Below are 26,010 nucleotides of genomic sequence, written 5' to 3'. Positions count from 1 at the left end.
CTCTATATGGAAAATACGGCAATGCTTTTGATACCTGAAAAAATTTCGTCAGGTATGGTTAATGCACCTCATATCAATCAAGGTGATAGTAAGGGCACAAACAAAGAATCTGTCTCTTGTTTTCGTGTTCACTGAGTTAGGGAAGGGCTACTAGCTGCTGATCTGACTTTGACAAGCCGACACGCATTCTCGATGCATTACATCAGAGAAATGATCAGCTCGATATAGATTCCACAACTTTTATTCAATTGATAATCAATAAACTGAAGTCATCATTAGCATAGATTTGCTAAACAGTGTTTTTATTCGTACTATAATAGCTTTGCACTTGCTTCAAAAATAAAAAGCTGAGGGAAAACTGGCAGGTGATGAAGTTTAAACTTAAATCCATTTTGTCATGATACATGAACATTTTGTATTTCAATGCGTAGTGTTCTATGTTTTTTATCAACATTTGATAGTTCTTCTTGAAGATCTAAAAGTTTGCCCAGTCTTTTTTGTGCTGCATCTTGATAAGGCTTGCCAATAGTTTTTACAAAGTTTTCCAAATTTCCAACAGTTTCCATGAGATCCTTCTGCATGGCCTCTTCAACTTCACCTGCGAGGCCATCTGCAATCCTATTTACCTGGTCTACCATTGCTTGCCTACGGGCTGGAAAAGTCGAAATTGCTACAAACCTATTATAAAGCAAAGGTTCAATCAGATATTGAATACCTTATTGCATGTTTGGATTCAAAGATATCATCAGAGGAAAAGACATAATAACAAGAACTGCTTGCTGATAACTTGATATGGATCCAGAATACAAGGACTCGCGACACAAATGCAGAGTGAAAATATGAACAACCAGCCATTCAAGTTCAAATTTAGGGGAATAAGCCAGAAAATATGTCAAGTTTGAACGATGTCTTCAAAGAATTTGATGATATCAATCATGCAAATATGGCACGAACATAAAATATTTGCAAGTACACTTTAGCAATGTGGACAAGAAAAAGGAAAGAAATAACATTACCCTCCAGCAGTGCAAAGGCCAAGAACAAGAAGATCTTCTAAAGTCGTAGGCAGTACTGATGTCAGAAGTGAAGCAGATAAATTAGCAGCTCCTAGTCTGCCAAAAGTCCCAAGGAACTAAGACCAAAGAGAACATTTGACCTCAGGCACAAAGACCAACAAATTGACTAAAATGAAAATGGAACTTCTTCCATGGAAGTTCTCGCTGCATCTAAGATAAAAGTTACGAGGAATCCCATTGAAATATCATAAAAGAGCCGATACTTCAGTTCATAAAAGTACCTAAGGCAGAACCACTTCCTCTATGCCCTTATTCTTTCTTTTCCAATTACATGACTTGGGCTTTTAGATTATAATGCAAACACATAATGCTACCAGAAATTAATTGGGCTACAAGGTGTCATTCTAAAATTGCTGCCAGATAATTTTCTTATTTCATCCAAGGTTCCACTATTGCCACCAGAAATTATCCAGGCTATAATGTGTTGTTCGTAAATTGCTAGCAGACAAATTTGTTATTTTGTGCAAGGCTCCACCTTCCTAAAAATCCAAGAATGCACCAGTGCACACCAGATTCTGCACTCATGCAATAGAGAATGGAGAAAATCAAGTGTTATCAATCTCTCATGACACAAAAGGTATCATAGTTTGTTAGCAGGAAAATTATTTATGTTTAAATAAAATATATATGTCTCGACACAGACTATACCAGACTGTTTAATTATTTAATGATGCCAGCTTCTGCTCAACAAGGTTATAAAATTGTCTAAAAGCAACTTAAGAAAATTTGGCGCATGACCACAAAAAATTAGAACTAACCACTTCGCGTATTTGTTTTTCAAATAGCTTTGAAGTGACCCTAGCACTGAAGTTCTCTGTCACTCTCATGCTGAGGTCAACTTGTTTCGCCAAATAATGGGTTTCTAAATGTATCTGGGAGGGTTGGATAGTCAACTGAAGTCCATCATTTTTCAAATGATTCTTTGTATAGTTTCCCTCCATGAGCACTGTTTGATTTTAACCATATCACGTATTCTCCAAGCAATTTCTGTAAGCCAAAATAACAAAAACAAGAAACAGTGAATGAGCAATTAAAGCCAATGAACTCTGAAGGATATGCAGTTACCAAAGATGCCAATTAAATATTGAAGGAAAGAAAGGTTTTAGTGGATCTTAAAATGAACCACTAAGAGAAGCAGGCCACCTTAAGACTAAGAATCAGCCAAATGCCCCAGATGGCTATAACAATTATTTTAAGCTTTCCAAATAAATAAAGAGGAAAAAATGATTGATGATAATACATGTTAAAATACAGCATAGTAACAAATATAAAGCATCATCAACACAGGTCCTCGAAAAGGTAAGAAACAATAACTCACTTGTGCATCTGTTAGTGCAGGACCGATTATATCATTTTGAATCTTTGAGGTGGCCGGCATTGTGGCAGACTTTTCCCCTCTGAATATAGATGAAGCAACAAGATCAAGATTTGATAATTGTAGGGTTGAATCTTAGAGCTCCAAAACATGAGATTTTGTCACATCGATCTGCAATTTCATCCATCAGTTCAGCACATAAATGGTATAATTTCATGAAAAATTACCACAAATTTACATCTAATTCAATAGTGTGAGTCTGTGAGTAGTAAACATCTTTTCTGGAAAACTTACCAGCATAGTTTTTCTCCTCCATGAGATGCTCTCATTTTCCAACTGTGTAGCACACTCTTTCACACAATCAATTATTTCTGTTGCAGAGGTTAGGTCCTGCTTGGCATATTGGCAATCTTGGTTCACAAGAGTTTCACAAGCAGAAAGTAAACGTTCAGCAATCACAATTGGGGTTTCAAGTTTAAGCCTTGTTCTTTCCATTCCTGTTGTTGTTGAGACATCTAAAAAACTATATAAGAACTGTTCAAGTTCGTAGAATCCAGTGAATTTCAAATGAGATTCAGAAACCAATAATTCAGAGTATTCTTTTCCAGTATGAGAAGAAGCTGACAGTTTTGCTTCAAGAGCAGACCGAGCAGATATAGGATATAATATCATGTCATCAGTGTTCAGCAATTTCCTTGTATTCTCCCTTAATGAACAATATAGCTTCCTCGAGCTACATAAAATCACATAAACAAAAGTAGACTCCTGTAAGTAGCTTGAGTGGTGTGGATAACAAGAAATATCGACAAATAATATGGAAAAAAGTATATAATTAACCTCACTGGAATTCTGATAGAGGCCAGATTTATTTAACATGAAAATAACTTTCTTCTTCCACTGTTGAATATAACGAAGAAAAGCAACCTGGAAATAATATCAGGAGGGAGACCAAAATTACTTTTGGAAGCAACAAATCACTGGTTGAGATGCTTTAACCACTGAGAAAACAAATTTGATATGATGCTGATATTCTGTAAGTCCAAAGCGAGGGCCTCTCAAGACCACATCTTATATTAATATGCATGTGCCAAAGATGAAGCAATTGTTTGGATTTATATTGCTCCAGGTCACCTTTATACTAGGAATTTTCTCTGCAAAATTCACTTTCAAAATAATTGAAGGTACCTTCAACAGAACCTTGATGTAGTTCAATCTTATTTGGATGGCATTGAGGAGTTCAAATGCAGTTTTTCAGTAACTCATTTCTTACTAACATTTTCCTGGATAATGAGTATAAAATGTAACACATGGGTCAGGGCATTCAAATCCACTGTGTTTCGGAACTATAAAACATCATATATTGCTATGTCACATTCACAATCACACATACCTCACTTTCAGTTAATGGCTTGTCAGCAGAAATAACAAAAAGAAGCAAATCTGCATGAGGCACAAATTCTTCAGTAAGACACTGTTGCCTTTGGAGAATGACATTAGTCCCTGGTGTATCAACAATATTCATCTGTTTAAGAAAGAATGAAAAAATAAAATGCATTAGTATGAAATGCAATTTCCAGATAAAATGCAATTCAAAGCAGCAACTAGTATGAAATGCAATTCAGCAGGAAACAAAATATCATGTTGTAGAAGTAAAAAGAAAATTTACATTTGCACATGGCAGAAATTGCTATGGAGACTTCTTGTAAGGTTATGCACATCCAAAAAGTTCACATAAAAAGGATAGTTGCAGCTGAATGTTAACTAAACCGATCATAAACACACAAATTTCATGCTTTTGCACAGAAAAGAGGTAGTTCTGCCTATCCCTATGCATAAAATACCTTGGAACCTTGCATTTTGACATAAACAAGATGACCCAAGTAGGAATTTATATAGAACATCTCAGAACTGAATTCAGGAGTTCAAGTGAGATGAAAAGTGAAAAGACTTCCTTCTTTAAGAATTGGAACTGGCAGGTAGCATATATAGTGACCATCTGGATGCCTTTCATGGCGTTGTTGCTCTTCAGAATCACTCTTGGAGTAGCATAAGAAAGTGATCTCATTTGTTGGGAACAACAACCTCATTAAGGAATCTTTTTCCAAGAAGTGTATTAATAACAGTTGATTTCCCAGAGTTGAACTCACCCTGGATGGTATCAATAAAGACCAACAGTCATGGGAGAACAAAAACCTTTGGCAGCATGTTCATAAAGATAACGACACCAAAAACCAACCAATCTCTATATGAATCTTAGTATTTTTTTTCATGATAACAAACTTATCTACGTTTATTACAGAAAAAGTTTTTAAGAAAAGCATATGAAGAGAAAAATCAAGGAAAGCTAAAAGTGAAAAATGTTAATGTCAATGCCTTTCTCTGGAAGGGTTTTAGTGCATCATTTTCACTTACGAATGCTAGGTCCAACCTAGATAGAGGGTAGGATTGAGGAGAGATAAGAACAAGAAATGGATCCTTAGAAAGTATAAAAGGCATAATGACCCGTGATTTGATTGAACAAGGTATGGAAAAACAATGAAGTTAACACCCAAAGGCCAAAATGTAACAGTTTAGTCAGCTTGTTCATGGAGTTATTAGAACAAAAATGGAAACCCTGAGACATAAAACAATGCTCTGATCTCATGCAACATACAAATGAAAGTCAAGGCATAAACTTGACACAATTGTTTTTCTTCGTTAAGAAGTTGAACAAAACTACAAGAAAAATACTGAAGACCATTTTAACTCTAGATCTTTTCAAGTAAATAGTAAAAGATTTATAAAAAATGTAGAGCTAATACCAATGTATATCCCTGGAACCAGAATTTGTTGAAGTTCAGCACACAATTACCACTATAGCCAGTAAAAATGGCTCATCAATCTGAGATACCACATCAATGAGAAGTGAAAGCTCCCCCATCTGTCATTCAAGTCCAATACGCTCATTCAGGCTTAAAAAGCAAGAAAAAGAATTGACAAATATGTAGATTATCACATGAGCATCCAAATGCTAAATTTTTAAATAAAAGATCACCAGCGGAGTAGCTTTCTGCATAACATCAATAGCTTCAAGCAATATTGATCTCTCATTTTCTATGAGCTGTTTTTCTCTATCCTCCATTTAACAAAGCCTGCCACCGTTGTTTTCTCATGATTATCATTTTCCATATCCAATGATTTGAGCTTGCTGGAGCTTTTGAACTCATCCTGAGATTTTTTATCTGTTGCATTCGCAGTGTCAAACATTTGACTCAATCATCATCACTAAATAACTTCAAATCTTCCAATGACAAAACTAAACCACTAGCACCAGAATTGACAAATTTTGATGCTCCCATGGACACTTTGGCCTCCCCACGAGAAGCATAAAGGGAAAAGATTGGTATATTCACATTCCCAAATCCAGAGCTCATTTCTACATCAAAATCTTTCTCTAGGCCAAGAACATATATAAGAAAATCAGCACCTTCAGAATTTGACTCATTCAATGCAGCATTTGGTGTTTGCACAATCCTGGCTGCTAAAGGCAGAACAACTGATTCAGATTTGGAACCCATCAGCATATTTGTTACCACAAAGGCAGGAAGCCCTGTAAAACAACAAAGAAACACATTACCCTTCCATACATGAATTATTCCAAGCATCCATTACATGTATTAAACCAGAATGAACACAATTCTCTACAAAATCCACTTCAAATACTAACTCAAACCATATGCAAATAAAGAAATTACGCACAATAATCATAAAATTAATTTGGAGAGGCATTAAAAAGAAAGGAATCGTAGAAACTAAACTTAAAATGGATAAATGAAGCGAGACCGACCTTTATCAGACAGCACAACACCACGAGCATTAACAGCAGCAGCTATATATACACGTTCTCCAATCAACAAATAAGCACGATCTCTCACCACTGACTTCACCAAAAAGGCTGCCTCGTAAAGGCTCTTCCCGCTGCCGCTGCCACCACCACCATCACCATCACTGCTGCCATTGAGGACCACAATCCCTACCGACTTACACACAGCCACGAATGACGTCCTCCGAGTCCAGCTGGGGGACAATGTTGGGGACTTTAATTTCGGGGCGTTTGTAACCGCCAGGGAAAAGGGTTCTTGGTGGTGGTGGTGGTTGTTGTTGATTTGGAAAGTTTTGATTGGTGAACTGTTTTTGTTGGAGAGGATAGGGAAATGGTGGGTTCGGTGAGGGGGGGATTTGAAGCGAGGGAAAGAGGGGGAAACGGGTGAGAAAGAGTGAGGGTTTTGGGGTGTGGAGGGAGAGGAGAGGTATCATGGAAGTGAAAGGGGAGAGAAAGAGTGCGAGACGGGAAGTGGGAGAGGGAGGAGGAGGAGGCTTGCCTCTTGCTATGAATTTGTGCAATCGTATCTGTTTTGTGTGCGAAGGAAAGTTTGAAGACAAAGCTTCGACAACCTCGATCAAACTTGTCTTGCTGTTTTGTTTGAGAAAAGTTACGTACAAGTCCTCTAATTATGTAAGGGGTTTCAATTTGCTCTTCCATTATGTTCTAACTTCTAACTTTCAACAATTTTAACGTTCACTATAAAAAAATGTTTACAGTTTCATTTTGTTTGTATACTTAATTTGAAGCTTTAGTTTGGGTAGAATTTAATTAAGATATTTTAATAAAATTTAATATTTAAAATCAATTCCTTTAATTCACTATATTAAAAAAAATGTTAAAACTAGTTTTTTAAAAAAATAATTATTTACTCTTTTTTTTAGAGACTAGAATAAAGATGATAAGAGTAAAATAAAAAACTAAATAAATTGAAATATGTGTTTTTCAATGATATGAATTTAACTTTTTATCAATTAAATTCGCATAGAATATATATTGATAATGTCCCAAAAAATCTAAGCGCCTCTAAAGTAGACTTATATTTTGGATAATTGATTAATCTTTTAATTCTAGAATTTTATTTTATTTTTTTTAGCCAAGGTGGTTGGAGAAAATACAATAATTTTACAGAGAGATACTTTGAAAATAAATATATGATAGAGAATGGAGATTCTGAACCTTTTGTTTGAAGAATTCATAGTTTATTTATAATCCATGAATTTCTTTTTTTAGAGGAAGAGATAAAGTATACTATTGTCATGATAGTATTAATGAAAGAAAATATATCTGATATATATATTAATGTGAATGAAAATATGATGTGTCATTAAAAGATTTTTATATATTATTTCTTACACAATATTAATATTGATTTGATCTAGAAATGGTTCTTAAAAGATTTTTTAACCTGCTAAGGAATAAAGAGATAATAACATTGGATTTTCATTTTGAGTACTTGTTTTAGCAAAATAAAAAATACCTTCAAAAAAAAAATTTAATAAGATACCGAACTCATAAGCGCTTAGCCCGGAACATACCCGAGCCAAGGGGAAAGGCCGTTGAAGCAAAGCTTTGTTGCCGCATTCTGTCATCCTTGGCACAGAGGCCACTCTGATCTCTGCATTTTTTCCAAGTTTTTTTAATAAGATATCCATGAATAACACTGCGCTGAAATTGGCTGGACTCTCCAAGTAAGATATTGATGTGGGGATTCAATTGCCAGTTTATGAATCTCCAACCCTGACCAGATGCAGCAGAGTCTTCTTCTTTTTTTACCATTCCGACAATCAAGAGCAACTCGAAGGCCCTTGAAAGTGTACAATTTGTTCCTGCTGTTCCGAATAGACAGAATACCACTGAGACTCGATAAAAACACAAGACCATGTTTATTCCATAATATGATATATGCTCGAGCTTTTGCTCCTACTTGCTGTAGCGCATGGAAAATTCAAAATGGGTCGTAATCTCCTAGGTTATGTAGTTGATATTTGATTCCAATGAGTCTCATGAAACTTGTAAGGGTTGATTCTCTCTCAAATCTCTCTTTCTTTATTTCTCTACTCAAATTCCTTTTTCCTCAAATGGATTTCTAAATGCATATTTGTTGCTAATATAAACAGGTTTGATTTTGGTATTAGAAGAGTAGTTTTAAAGATTTTAGTTTTGATTTGGGAAAGATGTGAAAGAGAAATTTTTAAATAAAGGGGAAATGATGTTCAAAAGGAGAAAAAAATGTGTTTTCGAGAGATAATTTTTTTTTTTTTTGTATTAAATATATATGTGAAGATATTATAGTTATTTTGACCGATTAAAAAGATATTTAAAAGTAAGGTAGTAAATATTTTTTAAAATAATTTTTACTTATAAATATATTAAAATAATATTTTTTAAAAAATTATTTTAACCGTTGATTTAGGATTAAAAAAAATATAAATTACCTATAATTTAAATTGAATTTTTTTGAAATTGTAATGGATGCTTAAAGGTGTTATATATATATATATATATAGACACACACACACACAATAATACAACGACAACAAAAAAATATATATATATATACAATGAAAATAACTAATTAATAAATAAGGGCGCAGGGGCAACAATAACGCATGACCTTCTTTCAGTCACCTCATCTGACGCCTCTTCTCTACTGTCTCCGAAGCATTTTGCCCGTGAGAGAAACACCATGGGAAGGAAACCCAATGCTCTTGTCAAGCTCAAAGAAAGGGTTAATGTCGTAAGTTTAACCACCATCAACAACATGCTTGCCCTTTCCCCCCTTTTAACAATTGTCCGTAGACCAAGTGATTCTATTTCTTTTCTTTATATTGTTTTTCGGTCTGTTCGTCCTGTCTTTCACTTGTTTTTTTTTTTTTTTTTCCAAAAGACTGGTTTTTCTCTTTTATAAATTGTTTTTTTCTTCCTTCTTTCAGTTCGTATTTTGTATGTCCTGGTTTATTTTACTCATTTTTCTATGTAGTCAATGTTTTTGGTTAAAGTTTTCATCTTTTAAATTGGATATTGAGAAGTAGCTTGGAAACAACAAAGTTTGTTAATATGCAATGACCCTTCGTCTTCTCTGCTTTTTAGCATCTTGCGATTGCTTGATAATCATCCTATGTAATCATGGTTCGGGGTTACAAAGTCGCTATTCCAAAAGGTGGTTTTTATAGTTTAGTTTTGCGCTTGTTTTATTCTATGATTTTCCTTTGTTAATGTTTGTGGTTTTGAATTACAAATGTCGTATATGTGGCATAGAGGAAATTTCAAATTCTAGCCTCGTTATCGATGTGCAAGGCTTGAAGTGTCCACCCTTTTAGTGTTGTTTTTTGGAAATATCACCATTTAGCATTTATTGTATTACCATTCTTACAGTTCCTTGAAATGCTTAGTTGTTTGATTTGATTCAGTTTTGAACTGATAGTTGTTTGATTTTGATGGAAGGCTGAGAGTACAGTTCCTACTGTTACAGAGGTGCACTTGGAGCACAATAATAGCAATTCCTTCTTGCAGCCTGAAAGCTCGAAACAGCCTGCAAATTCTTCCTTGGAGGGAGTGGAACTGAACCTTCAAATGCAAGCAGACTTTGCTAAGTCATCTTCAAAAAAGAAAGCAAGGCAAACCCCTGCCAAGGTTAGGCGATCTGAGCGTCTTCAAACTTCAGCTGTGGATACTCAAAACCAAGATATTGAGCGTGTCATTGAAGAGATAACTCTCAGTGGAAGCGATGAAGAAGAGGACCCTGTGGATGCAGAATTGCCGGAGCCTACTTTGACGGGCAAAAACTTGGAAGGAAAAGTAGACTATATTCTGAAAATGCTAGAGGTGCAACGTAAGACCACAGATGTGAAGTTTAAGGTATTAAGTTATTACCTGGGATGTAATTAGCTTTCTTGTTCTATATATCTTTGCCATTTTTATTTACTCCATATGTAACAGTAGTTGACTTTGGATCAGGCAACCAAGAACTCTTTTAGTGGGAACTGTAGCGGTGGGGGTGATATCACATATAAAAGCTTATATATTGATTCCGAAAAGAAGGTGATCTTACTCCAGTGGCATGTTGAGAATCCTTTCTTTTGTTATGTTATCATCCTTAATTATTTTTAGTTTAATTCTTGGATTTCATTTTTTGGTTATTTGCTTTGTAGGTTGAAGCCTTAATGGAGGAAAATTATCAGCTTACTTTGAAGTTACAAAATGCTCTTGGCAAAATAGAAGCAGTATGTTTTTCTTCCTTTATTTTGTCTATGTTTTAATTGGACTTGTTTATAAGTAGATGTGAATATTGAGAGGTAACCATTCTCTAGAAGCATTATAATGTCCCATGCATTGAGGAATAAATTGGATGTTTTTCATTGTAGTGACAATGTTTCATTATCTGCTGATGAGCTTTTGTTGACACCGCTGAGTGAGTTAGTACGGGTGGTTTCTTGTATGTTGGAATTTCCTAAGTTTTTGGTAATAGTTATCTGTGTAAAGGCTTGGGGCACATCTTGGGATCATTTCTTTCCAATCAAAATGTAGGTAGCAAAGTGTAGGTTCTATACATTCTTTTACTAGTGTTTTAAAAATAAATACTTTAAAGTTTTCATTGTTTCTTCTATATCTCCTCATGGTGTCCATATCACTTCACTGATTGCCTAGACAACATGACAACCCTCTTTTGCTTGAGTTCTTTAATACATGTATACCAGAAGCATGCAAGATCAATTCTGGGCTACTTCTGTTTTCTTTACACATTTTTTTTTTGTGAGACAGAAATACATTAGTTTACAGGCATCATACTAGTCTCTCTCTGCTCCCCCCTCTTTTGCTTGAGTTCTTTAATACATGTATACCAGAAGCATGCAAGATCAATTCTGGGCTACTTCTGTTTTCTTTACACATTTTTTTTTTGTGAGACAGAAATACATTAGTTTACAGGCATCATACTAGTCTCTCTCTGCGCCCCCCCCCCCCCCCCCCCCAGCCTTCTTTGCTTGAGTGCTTTAATACACGAATAGCAGATGCATATGACACCAATCCATGGGTTTAGGCCAGTTCTGTTTTCTTTATCTATTTTTTTTTTCTTTTTTGAGACGGAAGTGGTGTTAGCGCTGAGGATTGAAATTGTAAAAAATTCTCTCAAACAAATCACACTCTTCAGCTTCCTGAAAGCAATGAGTTTTTCTTTTCCCCTGCTAAGTTCATATTATCTATAAGTTGTATATGACCTGTCCAGCTGGCAAATTTGATGCGTTTGAATAGGTCATGCGTTTAACTTCTTATTTATTTCTTAATTTCTTCTTGAGTTGTGATGTGCTTGTTTGCGTCCTTTTCATAACCAGAAATGCTTTACGGATGGAAATGGGGGAAATAACGCAGTTGTTTTTGTCACGATCACACATTTTGACATGACTTTGTTTTCTGTAGTATGAGAAGGGGAACCCTATGGTTTGTGAGATGCTGGAGAAGTTCAATGAGATCTTGCTCTCACAACTATCATCTGAAGCAATTGATGGCAATTTTACTGCACCTGAAACTGGTACTGCTGCTAAGAGAAAGAGACTCGACAAGCAAACAAGAGGGAACGGACACTCTGACAATCTCATGTAGTCTTTGTTTTGCTTCGATGGAACTAGTGGGCTCTTGGACAGAATATCAGGAGCCCACGATCACTTCTTTCTTTTTATCAAAGCAATACTTTTGAGGTTCAAGTCGCTGTATCATTTGCGCGCGCCCGTTTATCCGCAGCAGGTGTTTTTATCCTTCACTTTTCAGCAACTCTCTGTTTGATTAGCCATGAAAGGAACTGAACAGCTCTGATAAGTTCATTATATTGCTCACAAGGAATGGCAACATCGGGCACTCAAAGGAATTGAACAGTTCTGATAAGTTCATTATAGTATATACACTCTATTGCTCACTTTTGAGGTTCCGCTGTTGGTGAAGGAGATGGATAAACAAAATATACGCGCAGTGAATCCCTTAATTGAACAGTTCTGAAAAGTTCATTATAGTATATACACTCTATTGCTCACTTTTGAGGTTCCGCTGTTGGTGAAGGAGATGGATAAACAAAATATACGCGCAGTGAATCCCTCCTTGCAGCCCCATTTATTCTCATTATGATAATAGTGGGAACAAAATTACATCGTACATGGGGAAGGCACCGAAGATCCACATATCAAGCAACCCCCATGGCTTCATCTGGTGTAAGGTTTTTAACAGAGAAAAACACGACAAAAATTTACAGTTCAAGTGGAACTAAAATAAGAACCCTGATCAAATTACTGACAAAACCGGTGACTGCCTCTCATTACTCTCCTTATTTATTTACTCATCCCCACCTTCGTAACAGGATTCATCGATTGAAGTGGCAAATCCAAAAACATTCTTCTGAGGTGTTTTTGCAATTTCACAGTCATCTTCATTGTCTTCCATGATAGAGGATGATGGAGAAGAAAAGTCCAAGCACATTCCACGTATAACTTGCTCATAGGATGCAGAGAGATCTTGTGTTGTGATTTGGTGGTACTCTACAAGCTGGTGAAGACATTGATTTTCCCGTTTAAGATTAGCATTTTCATTTGCTAATCTGGATTTTTCTGCAAGTAGTGCTTCCATTTGAAGCCTCATCTGCGTCGATGTATAGGCATATCGTGTTGATCAAAATTGCAACCACAATTATTCTACCATAACCTAGTCAATTTGAGTTGTACATCAAGGGCTTACCAGATCATCTTCTTCTGGTCTAGTCCCTTCACAGAATCCATCTCGAATCCTCCTGTTTTCCTCTTCAAGCAGAGCGCATCGCTCTTGCATAAAACATAAATCGGATCTTATGGACTTCAGTTCCCTAGCAAGTGCAGCTGCTTTTGTTGCCATGGAAACTGCCAGCTGCAGAACACCAAAGGACAATAGCAATTAGCACAAAACTTGATAGCATGCAACAGATCAAACACAGCACTAAACAGAAAGGAGAAACCAACATTTTTGGCTCTCTTCAGCCTTTTATTCTCAAGGCATTGCTCATTTCCCTTGTGAAAATCATTTTCTTGATCTTCTGATCTGTCATCTGGGTCAAACTTCCTCTTCAATACTTTCTTTCCTTCTTCTTCATTTTGTAGCTTTTCTTCATCTTCTCGTTTGATCTCAGAGTCCTCGAGTACACTGTGGAATATTTCTCTCAATGTGGGTGGTTCAGCTAGATGTCTAGCTCCCTGAAAACAGAGAAAACAGGGAAGTAACAGATTGACATCAGAACCAGAATTTATCTGATCGAAAAGAACAGCTCCAGGATAAGCAGGTAAAATATATTTCTTATGGAGACAAAACCAAGTTTGACAAGTACAGTAAACAAGTTTTAAAACTCTGAAAAGAGTTTCCATCTACCTGAAGAGCATTGTCCAGGTTATTAGAGAGCTGAGAAAGGTTTTGAGAAATGGAGTCGAACCCTCTTAGGAGAAGCAACGAATCTTCCTTCATTCTCTTAGCTCGATCTGATTCACCTGCTCTCTGTAAAAAAAACAAAAACCATCTGTATTAAGGCTACAAAGAAATCGAAACAAGAATCAATGGAAAGAAAGCTGAAACTTAAAAGTTAAAACAGACCACATATGTGCCAAAAGAAGGATCAAGATTGAGCTGATCTTGACCAATTGAGACATGGCGTTGCCGATTCTCAAGAAGCGTGCCCATCCGGCTACGCAGAGCGCTCCAAAAACGCTTGTCTGAATCCGGGCTAAACAGAGGTGAAGAAACCATCAAGCTAGTAGACTCCTTTAAAAAGCAACCAATGTAAACAAAATTAGAGTGTAAGAAATCAGCTTAAAAGAAGAGAATCAAAGAGAAAAGGAAGGAGGGGGGGATACCTTGTTGAGGTGGGCAGCTGGGGATGGGGAATCCACTGAAGCAGCCATGAGAGGGTTAACGGCTAGTTTCTTAGGAGGAAAGACTAATGGTGGTGGTGATGGGCATTTAAAGGATAGGGCACCGATCTTAGGCTAACGTTCGAAAATCAATCTGAAGTATTTTTTTTAATGATCTTCTTTGTCTTGTTGGACTATCTAAAAAGTGTACGGACTTGGTCCACTCCTTTGAGATCATTTAAAGCAGTTGTGTTTTTTCAACGCGCCAGGTGGGCCCTCATTTTCTGATCCAACGGTTGCGATCTGCGATTCAAGATCCGGTGAGATGGGGTAAATAAAGTAAAGTAGCAGCTCCTGCCAACGTTTCCTTGGAACATGACACTTTAACTTATCTTACATGTAGTGATTATTAAGTTTCAGAAATTAAATACAAATATAAATATCTTTTTATTACTTTAAATTAATGTCTTTTAGATTACGAGAATATATCCATTTGTTTTAGGATGAGAAAAACAAACACGAAGATCAATATAATCGACATGAGGAGGCATTGATGGGACAAAACAAAAATAATTTTAGTGTCTGTTAGATTTTAAATTTATTTTTTAATGGTTATAAGTTTGAGTTTTTTTAAGATCATTGAAAATTTACATGGTCATTAATTTTAGAATTCGTAAGATTAATCGAGATACACACAAATTGATATAAATACCCACATTAATAAAAAAAAAATTCAACATTAAGAATTAGTCAAATTTTGAATATAACCTTGTAATATAATGTGTCAAGTATATATTAGAGTTTTTATTTATGGTTGGATATTTTTACATCATAAAAAAAAAGAATATATATATATATATATTCAGCTCAAATGATTGGAATTTTAATTCGAAAATTCATTTTAAACCTAAAATTTTTTCATGCGAAATTTTTTTTCTATCCAAGCCATGCTAATGGCAAACCATCTCCGATTTTTTTATTAAAATCATGGATAACACAACAATTATGGTATGAGCCATCATGGCCAGCTAGTGTTTTTTATTTCTATAAAAAAATACATGGATAGCATTAACAAATAAACCGCTCAACAACCAATACTAACATTAATTTTTCAACAATAATATGTCTCTTTCCCTATATATAAAAAAAAAAACTTAAGAGCTAGGGTTTATAAATAAACCCAATCACCCATGCAAGAGGGGATGCGATTCTAGCACGATGCAATCTTCATACAAAGCCAACATTCCCAAGCTATACTTAGCCATAAAAAGCAGGACCATGCTAACATAGAGCCATACAACCCTGACCATCCCGAGCTACACTTAGCTATAAAAGGCCAAACCAGGCTACACACAACCATACAAAACTATACCATACACATTCACATTCCCTATTTTTTATTTTTCTCTTTATGTATATTATTCCCTCTTTATACACTAACCCATTCATAGAAAGCCTAAGTTTTATTTGAAGTTTTTCTACTATTTCTCCAAGAATATTGTCCGGGGTTAAGTGTATACTTAGTAATGTTGTTGAAATTAATTTTTTTAAAGTGTTTAAGAATTATTTAAAATATAATTAATTTACTGAATTTTCAAATAAAAAATATTTTAAAATCATTTTAAAGATATTAACTGCAATCCTGAATAAAGCAAGGTAGGAAATTTAAAAAAATAAAAATAAATCTGTGAACTCATCACATTCATGGTTCGCTCTGTAAATTTTCTCATTAACTACAACCAATCATCTCAATTGTAACATTGAAATTACCTGGGAAATTAACTGCATAAAATAAATGAAAAGTCCGGCCGTTACCTTTATCTCCAAAGAACTGCTGGTTCTCAATTCTCATACCATCAAAAAGGCAACAGTCTATGGCTACTCTTGCTCCTCCATCATCCTCCTCTCTCACCTTCTCCGGTCCATCTTTGAAGCTTTCTCATCTTTCTCTCTTATGCTCATCACGCCTTTCTCTTTCTTCTTTGTCGCAATTATCCCCACTCTCTTCTTCTCTCTCAATATCTCCTTCTTTTGCTGCACAACCCATATGTTCAAGACGCCTCTTTACCTCTTCTTTCACAGTCAAGGCTAGTGCTGCAGAGAAAAAGAAGGTCCTTATAGTTAATACGAACAGTGGTGGTCATGCAGTTATTGGGTTCTATTTTGCTAAAGAGCTTTTGGGTTCTGGCCATGAAGTCACTATCTTGACTGTTGGTGAAGAGAGCTCTGACAAAATGAAGAAGCCTCCGTTCAGTAGGTTCTCAGTAAGTTCTAAAAATCAGAATATACAGATACGCGTGGCTTATAATTATCTGGGAAATTCTCTTCTTAACTTTGGCTGTTGGGGCTTGGTTTTTGCTTTTGAAGGAAATTGTGAGTGCTGGAGGGAAGACAGTATGGGGAAACCCAGCGGAGGTAGGGAAGGTTGTGGAAGGAGCAGCATTTGATGTGGTGCTGGATAACAATGGCAAGGACCTGGATGCTGTGAGGTTTGTTACTATATTTCTCGTTGCTAGCGAGTAACTAGTATTTAAACATGTAGGCGAGGCATGTCATGTTGTTAATTTGCAATGTGATCCAATATGTTCAACTCCATAATTCGGTGGTTTTAGTAATTTCTGATTTGGGACTGTAAGCAATATGCTGAAGGATGAAATGTTGGAATATTTCAGTTAGGGAATGGCCCATTTGCAAATTATTCGATGGATTTGGCTTGAAGTTCATGAATTTAAGCATTTAGCATGTTTACTAATTACTAATTTCTGAGTTGATTGCAGGATTTTATATTTGAGGGTACTGGGAATTGACATGGTCAGCGAATACTTCTGTATATTTTATAGCTATGAGATTGGCAAAATTGAAGATAAGGAACTGACTGGGGGATTCTGAAGATGAGAAAACAGTTCACAATTCGAATAAGCAAAAACTAGCATCTAATACCTACGGGCTTATAATGGTTGTTGAATTTTAAGGGATTAGTAACTTTGTGGTGTTTGTGCTGATTGTTTAACAATCATAATTCCAGGAAGATGTATTCCTGCAAGTATATACAGTTCCAGCTTCTCTTTTGATCACATCTGTTTTTCTCCCTGCATAGGCCTGTAGTAGACTGGGCCAAGAGTGCTGGTGTGAAGCAGTTCTTGTTCATCAGCAGTGCTGGAATCTACAAAGCAACCGATGAACCTCCTCATGTTGAAGGGGTAACGTTGTGTGTTATGTTTCCAGTAGCATTCAAATAGATTCGAACCTTCTGAACTTGACTGAGTTTTTCGTCTTTACAGGATGTTGTTAAAGCTGATGCTGGACATGTTGGGGTGGAGAAATACATAGCAGAGATTTTCAGTAGTTGGGCTATATTCCGTCCACAATACATGATTGGGTCTGGAAACAATAAAGATTGTGAGGAGTGGTTTTTTGATCGTAAGTACTAAGTAGGCAGCTAGGCGATAGGGGTATTGTGCAATGACTCGATGTGGAGGCAATAGGGGTTTACGATTATCTCTGAAGATTTCGTTTCAGTTTCATTTTAACAGCTGCTAACGATTGTTTTATGTCAATGGTGTCGAACTCTTTACTTATCTATCATTAAAACTTTTATTAAAAAAATATTGGAAAATTTCCCAACTGTTAACTTCTGTCCATGAGAAAACCTGATTTTGATCTACTGTGAACAGGAATTGTCCGGAAAAGGCCAGTGCCAATCCCTGGCTCTGGGATGCAACTGACTAATATCGCCCATGCCAGGGACTTATCCTCCATGCTTACTCTAGCAGTAGAGAACCCAGAAGCTGCATCTGGCAGGATATTCAACTGTGTAAGCGACCGCGCTGTGACCCTGGATGGAATGGCCAAACTCTGCGCACAAGCTGCAGGTCTACCGGTAGAGATTGTGCATTACGATCCAAAAGTTGTTGGAATTGATGCAAAGAAAGCTTTTCCTTTCCGAAATATGGTAATGGCTTATTTTCATCTCATCATGAATTACGCGCTTAATTACTTCAGTTCATTATTTGTCCACCTTGAATCATCACTTACAATTCTACTGGACAGTTTTAACGATTTCATCTCCTCCTGCATACCTTACCCCCTTTATGTACTTCATGGCGAAACAATAACAGTAATTAGATTGTAGAAAACACCAAATGATGCGCTTCAGCTGTATCATATTACTCAAGTTGCTGTAGAATTTATACTGGAAGCCATATAATATACCTTAATGTGTTCTTTACACTAGAACCTTGCAACTGTTTGAGCAAATAGATGGCCTAAATAATTGGTCCATGTATATCGTGCAGCACTTCTATGCGGAACCACGAGCTGCCAAGGAAATATTGGGATGGCAGGGTACCACAAACCTTCCTGAAGACTTGAAAGAGCGATTTGATGATTATGTAAAGATTGGCCGAGACAAGAAGCCAATGCAATTCGAGATTGATGATAAAATACTAGAGTCACTCAAAGTTCCAGTAGCCGCGTGAATAATAATCACGATATAAAATCTACCTACCCATTGTAGATGGCTGTAGGAGCTGCATTTTATCTCTCATCTCTGTTCTATATTTTGTCAAGAATTATTTAATTTATTAAGAAATTATTCATCTGTTAATATAATTCTGCATTGGTTATAGGTCTAATGTGTGTTTGATAATGCAATTGTGAATGCTTTTCGTGCAGCTCTCGCATGAAAAACATAAAAAACATGAAAGGTTTAATAAAAAATAATGTTTTTTAAGTGTTTTTTCTGATAATTTTGAAATCTTTATATCAAAATCATAAAAAAAAAACATCGATTTAATAAATTTTCAAGAATAAAAGTACTTTAAAAAACATTCAAATGCTAAATGTTTCGATGAAAACTCATGTGTTGCTCTGCCCAAAAAAAAATAAACATTCAAAATTATACTTGCAATATATCTTCATAAAAGCTTCAGAAATTCATGCCTTGATATAAAATAAAATTTATCACGATTAAAATATTAGGCTTTGATTACTACAGGTCTGCTTCTAATGAGATTCTGATGATCTGCCATGGCTAAATACAAGGGACCCGTCCAGGTTATTAATCATCTCAAATCCTCATTAAAGAATTTAGAGAAGGAAATAACAAGCATTGTCAAGATAATTTATCTGTTAGCTAAAACCATGGTTTTAAGCAAAGGGTAGTGACACAACTTTCAGAGCAAAATCCGACATCCCTATATGTGTGATGACAGCAATAGTAGCTCAACAGTGTGATCATGGATAGAAAGCTCGTCTGCTCCTGGATCTTCATCAATGACAGTCTAGCTTGAACTTGATTGTACCTGTAAGATTCTATGAATATTTTCATGCGCAGATTGTATTTCAAATGTCAAGAAAGGAAGCATAAACTAGATCAAAAGACGGGAAGCACCGAGTGCATGAAGCAACTAGAAAATGAAAGATAAAATATTGCCAGCAACAATACAACATTGTTTTGCAAATTCTAAAACTAATCCAATTCCAGGTACATTAAAACTACAGCTAGTAAATTTGCTAGTTTGATATCTGAATGGAAAGTACTTTTCTCTGCAATGGTCTACAACGGATAAATCTATTACCCTATGCTATCGCAGTGGACTCCCTTACACAGAAAAGGCTAGTAATCCAAAACTATCCATGGTCCATGGATGAATTTCAAATATAAGAACTCCAAGGCAGTAAAGTACCTGCGATGAACTACTCTTCATGCTTAATTTCTAGTCCCTTGAGTTTTGATTCCAATTCATCTTCATTGTCAGTATCCTCATCCTCCTCTTTTGCATCTTCATCAAGATCTTCTCCATCTGGATCATTCTCATCCAAATTTTCAAGCACATTAGGCAAACCCTTAAATATATCCTTCACCTCATCAATCCCTTCATCAGATATGTAATTACCATTGATATTTAACGATTTAAATCCAGGCTTATCCACAACAGCCTGTGCCAGGAGCCTTGCCCCAGCTCGTCTAATTGCATTAATGCTCAAATCAACTTCATTTAGCTGGCCATGGCCCACTTCAATTGCCTTGGCAATCAAAATAGCACCTTCATCCTTCAGTTCATTCTCAGAAAGATTTAATTTAGTGAGAAATTGTTTTGCCGCAATGCAGGCAGCCAAAGAAGAAGCACCTTTGGCTGTAATGTCATTCCCAGCCATATCCAGAACTTCCAATGAAGGTGCACATTCCTTTAAAGCATTAGCAAGTGCTTCTGCCCCCTCGTCCTCCAAATTAAGATAACTGAGGTAAGCTTCAGTAAGGTCTGCAAATGCAAATAAAGACCTGCTCAGAGCAATACCAGCTTCCACACCAAACATATTATCACGTAGATCAAGCTTCCTTAAATGGTTACATGATCCAAGAGCTTCAGCTAGGGCAACACCACCTTCCAAGCCCACCCTTGTTGAAGAACATCGAAAATCCTCCAGCGCAGTGGAACGTTTCACCATCTCAGCAATAGCAACTGCACCTTCATCTCCAGTCATGTTATTGTGAAAATGAAGGACCTTGAGCTTCTCGGTTGAAGGAATCAGCTCACAAACTGCACGTGCAGCTTCTTCCGAGATACCATCATTTATCAAATAAAGCTCCTCCAAATTATTCTGGGTCTTGAGAAGTTTCTCAAAAGCCCTGACACCCTTTTCACCTAAGGCATTGTTTGAAAGGTTCAGATACCTCAGATTACAGCCTTCTAGGGCTGAAGAAAATATATTCATCACTTCAAGAGCTTCTGATTCCGATCTTCCTGCAACAAAGTCCGAAAGGTCCACTTCTGTCAATTGATCCCTTATGGACAACAAGATTGGTTCTGTGACATGGGCTGCCTCCAAGCCAAAGCTTCTATTGCTGAAACATATCCTAGTATACAAGTTTCCTGGCACCTTGAGGGGTTTTAAAACTTCCTCAGCCTCCTCTCCACTAATAAATGCCCGCCGGCCACCAGATATATCAAACACGTTCGCAAGAGTAGCCGCACCTTTATCGGCTGTCGCTGCCACCTCTTCATCCTCCTGTATTCTGGGGCCCCTTTTGAGAACCTCCAACATAAGCCTACTAGACTCTTTAGCATATATCTGCACAGCAGAACTTCCATCACCATCCGGCTGTTTCTCATAGTGCTGGTTTGCAGCTGCAAAAGCCACCTCTTCAATTTTCTTGGCATCCTCCTCAGCCTCCTCTTTGCTCAACAACCCATACTTTCTGGAGATAAAGGATGGGGTAATGAAATTCTTTGTCATCCGCTCTACAAGCATTAGCCTTGTACTCTGACCAGGGGGCCACAATTTGACAGATATGCGGTGCTGCAAAGTCTGTGTTGCAGAATCCATGTCGAAAAGTAACCTGGAAACATACATACACACCATAACTACTATCATCTATAAATCCATGCCCTAATCTAAATAACAGTCCTTGATAAGCAATACAGAGGGGCATTCTTCTCTAGCAATTTCGAAGATCTTTCCTCTTTAAGAGTTATAAGACTACAGTAACTTTAATCAATAAAATAAAATACACAGTGATTAATTTGTCAGCAAATACAGTTCCAAAACCAAAAGGCCACCTTGAAAATCCAATCAACATTAACTTAAGACTAAGTAATTGATAATATTATCCAAATGAAAATAGAGAAACCACACAGATCCATGGATCCAAAAAACCAAATCGAAGCTTATCCTTGATTTCTTTGGAGGAAGGAAAGGCAAAGGTGAGTGAGTACCTGAGACGAAGCGAGCACGAGTAAAAACCCTAATTTTTCCGGAGAAACTATTTGTTTTTTGGGAGACAGAAAAATGGGGGTTAAGGGAGTCGCCGAATCGGTATTTTTAAAATAGGTGGGGCCCGTGGGGGAGTGATAGTGCAAACTGTAATCTTCGAGCTGCAGATGACAAGGAGAATAAAATAAAATAAAAAAGGTAAGCTTGCGGGAATTGGAGGGAACTCAAATCATGCTTCGCTTAAAATTAGTGCTGGGAAAGGCGAAAGGCTGTGGGTTTATGGTAAAATGACGAGACTATCCTCTTTTTTTGTCCTATTGACGACCTTGTCAATTAGAGGCTGGACGGGCATTTCTACCTGGGCTGACCGTGTTTTGTTCATTCGGCCCTTTTCCCTTCGGCATGTCCAAAAAGATGACTAGTAAAGGACATGTGTCAATTTTTTTATCCTTTGAGGCAGTCTTGTCATTGAAGAGCTTAGATTTTTTACTGGTGCATTGGCCTCGCTGCACCACGGGTTAAAGCAAAATTTATTTTAAGTGCCAAACAAAATTTAAATGTTAGTAAAAATATCTCATTAAAAAAATACATAATGATATTGATATGATGCACTATAATTTTGTTATAGTGATTTTGTCTGGCCATTTAGTTTTTTTCTTTTTTTACTTGAGATGGTTCAAAATCTAATACACCTAGATGCCCTGAAATTCGTGGTTTAAAATGCTTCTGTTAATCTGAATGGAGAAGAAATCCCCTCATTCAAAACGACAACTATTCCCGTGCTTCTTGATGAATTCCGAGCTGCCGGAATTTTACGAATCTAGCATTTTATATTTTATATTTTAACAAAATGAAACACGGCACGCGATATCTCGTGGACACCAGGCTGTAGCTGCCAGGCTTGAGCAGTCGATCCTGTCTCTCGTAACGGGCTATTGGCCCTGCTAATGTTCAGCCTCCAAGTATTTGGGTTCATGTGAAGTAGATGACTCGTTGTTGAATGGGCTCTTATAAAGTGAAGAACTTCATATTTTAAAGGGCAACGCCTTGCTCGTCGTTTGCACCTCTTCATCCATGATAAATTCAAGCTTCGTTAGTTTATCTTCAAAAAGTAATCCATTGCTATAGACCACACAAATAAATTCTAGATGGCACGAGACAACGTCTGCGTTAGGGCGAGCAAGACACATTAAATTTGAAGATTTTTATACCTAGAATATGGGTGGATGAAGGTATGATCTATAGTTGAAATTATCTATAATGTGTAGTTTTTTTTTTAATCAACTATGATGAAAGATAAAATGTGAGATTTTCTGTAAAATCAATTACCTCATCCTCACATTACTAGAGCAAGCATGTTCGAGAGCAAGCTGAATAGTGAATCCTCTAAACAGGAGAAAGAAAATGCATGGCAGTGAGAGCCTTGTGTTGTCTCCTGCGGGTAAAATTAAGAACCTCGAGTTTTCTAAGCGATTCGTAAGAGAAAACATTGGATCTCCATAGACAAATGATCACCCTCTAGCCCTCCGAGACCAAAATCTGGATCCTATACCAGAGAAATTACCCTTTCAACTGTTCGACGCGTGGGCATGGGACCAGTGCATTTTTAACCACGTTGGATTGCTGGTTTGGAGGTAGCTGGTGGATACAACATTTTCCATAATTCAAAGGTTTGTTTAAGATTAATATAAATGTCGGAACCGACACTTTGCCAGCTGTGAACACTGTTGTCTGGTGGTATTATATATATAGACCACCGTGGCTGGATGAATTTGCCAGATGGGTGACATGGACATTCCAACAATTATATTCCTCATCCTGGGTGTATGGCATGCTTCTCATTATTTAAATCAGACTAGTTCAGGACAAAGACAAGGAAGGCGTTACAATTCAACACATGAGAGGAACGAGCGTATACTTACAAGGCGACTTATGGCACCTGGTAAAATCAAAATTTAAGCCTGAGAAAATCTCTGATACGTCAAGAAATGATGCCGCCGCGGGATAGCTGCAGCCCAATTCACACCTGATCTCTCTCTCTCTCTCTGTTTTTTTTTTCCTGGAGAATTTGTGGTCCCCTCTAGCTTTCGTTGTTCCTGTCAGGTGGAAGAGCATGTTGCGTCTTGTTATGGAGAAATGAGGTGATCCTGAAAGCGGAGACCGATCAAGAATTTGACTCGTGACTCTGCTTTCACTGGTGGTGTTTTGGTCCAATTATACTGCCGTGAATAATGGTGGTCGTGTTAGTAATAATGCCGAACACCGGGCATGAGTCTAATTGGATACACCTCGTCCGTTTGGATAGATCTTGTCAGTTTTCTCTCTTAAAAATATAGATCCTGGGCATACCCACAAAAATAAAAAATAAAAAAAAAAATCCTATTAGGTCTCCACTATTTTTCTACTTCTCACGCAACCTTCAAGCATATACGAATTTACGAATTGGATTTTGGAAGATGTTCGAAGTGAACATCTTAGTGACAAATCTTCTAATTTCTCTGCCATGTACGAATTTATTACTATTTTTTTTTTGCGTTACAATTAGATTTTTAAGATATTTTTAACTTAAAATTAAATGTATTTAGACGTGTTAATATATAAATAAAAAATCTTATTTTAATTAATTCCGTGGTGTAGATTATTTTAATGATAAATTTTTAATATATTTAATTAAAAATATATTAAAATAACATACACCACCACAAAAGAGTTAATTAATAGTGAAATGATAGAAATTCTGAGGAGTGTAGTTCAACGGTCATGTTCTGAGTTTGCTCTCTAGAAATCACCAGTTTGAGTCTCATAAATTTTAAGGCCAATGAAGATTTATATGATCGTTAACTTTAGGACTTAGGAGATTAATCAAAAAATTATTTGGATATCAACATTAATAATAAAAAAAAATTTAAAAATAGTGGGATTATAGGATTCCACCATTATTAAAACTAAATAATTGATGGATAAAAAGGTCACATTCTGACTCCCAATGATTATTGCGGTAAGTGAGGAAGTGGCGGTGGCTTATCTTGCGCCGTGATTTAATAAACAAACAAGCTCCCGTTTTTTGAAAATTAAAAAAAGAAACAGGGAAAGAGAAAGAACTAGACAGTATTCGGTAGAAAAGACGCGGAGTTGACAAATATCACCCTCGTGATGATGGTGTATACTGTATTTAAAGCATGTATATAAATAATTGTTTTTAAAATATTTTTTATTTAAAAATATATTAAGGTAATATTTTTTATTTTTTATATTAATATATTAAAATGATACAAAAATACTTAAAAAAATATTAATTCAAATTAAAAAAATAAAAAATTTAAAAACACGGCTGAATTATGATACTAAACTAAAATTTATATACAAAGTTTAATTGTATAAATGGACTTTTAAATAATTTAGTTAATTATATTTAAAATTAAAAAGAATTTATAATAAAAAGATTTAAATTTCAATGTAACTTAAGTAGATACATTATATGAACGTTATAAAAATTAAATTCATGCATCTTTCTTTGTTTATGGTTGGAAAAGTTTTTCTCGCAATAAAAGTTATATTATTAAGGATCCAAACTAAATCTTCTTTTTTGAACGATTCTAAAAATATATATCATCTTGTATATTCAAATAAAATTATATTTTTTAAAGTATTAACTTCAAGGTTTAAACTTGATAAATTAAATAAAAAATTATATATTTTTAATTATCAACTAAATCATGATTTTATATATATAATTGGTAGGGGTGATCATTTTTTGTTCGGTTCTATTTTTATAAAAAAAAGTAACCAAACTGAATTTTTTTTCCAGTTCAGTTTGGTTTTTTAGGACAAGAATCGGTTCAAACCAGTTTGACTCGATTTTTTCGGTTTGGCTCGGTTTTTTTCCGGTTTGGGTTCGGTTTGGTTTTTTCAGTTTTAGGCTTATAAAACCGAACCGGTTGATTTTTTCAAAATTTTAATCGGTTTTTTTTCACGGCTCGGTTTTTTCGATTATTTTTTTTTCGGTTTTTTTGATTTTTCGATTTTTTTCTCACCAATCACCCGTAATAATTGGTACACCTGTATAATTATCATATTTTTTTTACCTAATTACTCATCAAATTAGGTTTGTTTGTTTTTTTATGGTGTATCTCTTCATATTCGAACATATAACAAGGAGGTTGAAAGTAAATCGATTAATCACAA

The 26,010-nt window shown here is 35.9% G+C and overlaps 4 protein-coding genes and 1 pseudogene across 7 annotated transcripts; 2 read left to right on the top strand and 3 right to left on the bottom strand.

Moving 5' to 3' along the window:
- Positions 1-366: 366 nt before the first annotated feature.
- Positions 367-6,833, bottom strand: LOC7480045 (probable transmembrane GTPase FZO-like, chloroplastic; annotated as a pseudogene).
- Positions 6,834-8,854: 2,021 nt separating this feature from the next.
- On the top strand, positions 8,855-12,075 carry LOC7480044 (uncharacterized). The gene is made up of 5 exons (XM_002302079.4): positions 8,855-8,993; positions 9,701-10,114; positions 10,214-10,297; positions 10,408-10,479; positions 11,672-12,075. The coding sequence occupies exons 1-5, from the start codon at positions 8,943-8,945 to the stop codon at positions 11,852-11,854; spliced, it is 804 nt and encodes a 267-aa protein (XP_002302115.3). The 5' UTR covers positions 8,855-8,942; the 3' UTR covers positions 11,855-12,075.
- Positions 12,076-12,323: 248 nt separating this feature from the next.
- On the bottom strand, positions 12,324-14,280 carry LOC7480698 (uncharacterized). Of its 2 annotated transcripts, none has more exons than XM_024594896.2 (6): positions 14,113-14,280; positions 13,853-14,020; positions 13,634-13,756; positions 13,231-13,461; positions 12,974-13,138; positions 12,324-12,877 (listed from the first exon to the last, which is right to left on the bottom strand). In XM_024594896.2, exons 1-6 carry the CDS (start codon positions 14,158-14,160, stop codon positions 12,575-12,577), a joined length of 1,038 nt encoding a protein of 345 aa, XP_024450664.1. In that variant the 5' UTR covers positions 14,161-14,280; the 3' UTR covers positions 12,324-12,574. The 2 variants fall into 2 exon arrangements, with proteins under 2 accessions (XP_024450664.1, XP_024450665.1); XM_024594897.2 differs by having other exon boundaries at positions 13,853-13,982; positions 14,113-14,257.
- Positions 14,281-15,925: 1,645 nt separating this feature from the next.
- Positions 15,926-18,720, top strand: LOC7480043 (chloroplast stem-loop binding protein of 41 kDa a, chloroplastic). Its single transcript, XM_002302078.4, has 6 exons — positions 15,926-16,373; positions 16,477-16,598; positions 17,207-17,309; positions 17,391-17,529; positions 17,784-18,061; positions 18,405-18,720. The coding sequence occupies exons 1-6, from the start codon at positions 15,984-15,986 to the stop codon at positions 18,585-18,587; spliced, it is 1,215 nt and encodes a 404-aa protein (XP_002302114.1). The 5' UTR covers positions 15,926-15,983; the 3' UTR covers positions 18,588-18,720.
- Positions 18,721-19,024: 304 nt separating this feature from the next.
- Positions 19,025-22,050, bottom strand: LOC7480697 (RAN GTPase-activating protein 1). Of its 3 annotated transcripts, none has more exons than XM_024595382.2 (3): positions 21,828-22,050; positions 19,797-21,451; positions 19,025-19,422 (listed from the first exon to the last, which is right to left on the bottom strand). In XM_024595382.2, exon 2 carries the CDS (start codon positions 21,436-21,438, stop codon positions 19,807-19,809), a length of 1,632 nt encoding a protein of 543 aa, XP_024451150.1. In that variant the 5' UTR covers positions 21,439-21,451; positions 21,828-22,050; the 3' UTR covers positions 19,025-19,422; positions 19,797-19,806. The 3 variants fall into 3 exon arrangements, with proteins under 3 accessions (XP_024451150.1, XP_002300846.1, XP_024451149.1); XM_002300810.4 differs by having other exon boundaries at positions 19,025-19,412; XM_024595381.2 differs by lacking the exon at positions 19,025-19,422 and having other exon boundaries at positions 19,510-21,451; positions 21,828-22,049.
- Between the last annotated feature and the right edge of the window lie 3,960 nt (positions 22,051-26,010).

This window comes from Populus trichocarpa, chromosome 2, assembly GCF_000002775.5.
Source record: "Populus trichocarpa isolate Nisqually-1 chromosome 2, P.trichocarpa_v4.1, whole genome shotgun sequence".
Classification (NCBI taxonomy): Eukaryota; Viridiplantae; Streptophyta; class Magnoliopsida; order Malpighiales; family Salicaceae; genus Populus; species Populus trichocarpa.
Note: the sequence above shows the minus strand (reverse complement) of the source record. Positions and strands in the feature narration are given on the sequence as shown.

Excerpts from the sequence above, each read along its gene's own strand:
- LOC7480044 (XM_002302079.4), top strand. The coding sequence starts at position 8,943 with ATGGGAAGGAAACCCAATGCTCTTGTCAAGCTCAAAGAAAGGGTTAAT. Across the intron at positions 10,298-10,407 it reads ATATTGATTCCGAAAAGAAG|GTTGAAGCCTTAATGGAGGA; the intron begins GTGATCTTACTC and ends TTTGCTTTGTAG. Across the intron at positions 10,480-11,671 it reads CTCTTGGCAAAATAGAAGCA|TATGAGAAGGGGAACCCTAT; the intron begins GTATGTTTTTCT and ends TGTTTTCTGTAG.
- LOC7480697 (XM_024595382.2), bottom strand. The coding sequence starts at position 21,438 with ATGGATTCTGCAACACAGACTTTGCAGCACCGCATATCTGTCAAATTG.
- LOC7480698 (XM_024594896.2), bottom strand. The coding sequence starts at position 14,160 with ATGGCTGCTTCAGTGGATTCCCCATCCCCAGCTGCCCACCTCAACAAG. Across the intron at positions 13,139-13,230 it reads GGCTGAAGAGAGCCAAAAAT|CTGGCAGTTTCCATGGCAAC; the intron begins GTTGGTTTCTCC and ends GGTGTTCTGCAG. Across the intron at positions 12,878-12,973 it reads GACCAGAAGAAGATGATCTG|ATGAGGCTTCAAATGGAAGC; the intron begins GTAAGCCCTTGA and ends ACATCGACGCAG.
- LOC7480043 (XM_002302078.4), top strand. The coding sequence starts at position 15,984 with ATGGCTACTCTTGCTCCTCCATCATCCTCCTCTCTCACCTTCTCCGGT. Across the intron at positions 16,599-17,206 it reads AAGGACCTGGATGCTGTGAG|GCCTGTAGTAGACTGGGCCA; the intron begins GTTTGTTACTAT and ends CTCCCTGCATAG. Across the intron at positions 17,530-17,783 it reads TGAGGAGTGGTTTTTTGATC|GAATTGTCCGGAAAAGGCCA; the intron begins GTAAGTACTAAG and ends TACTGTGAACAG.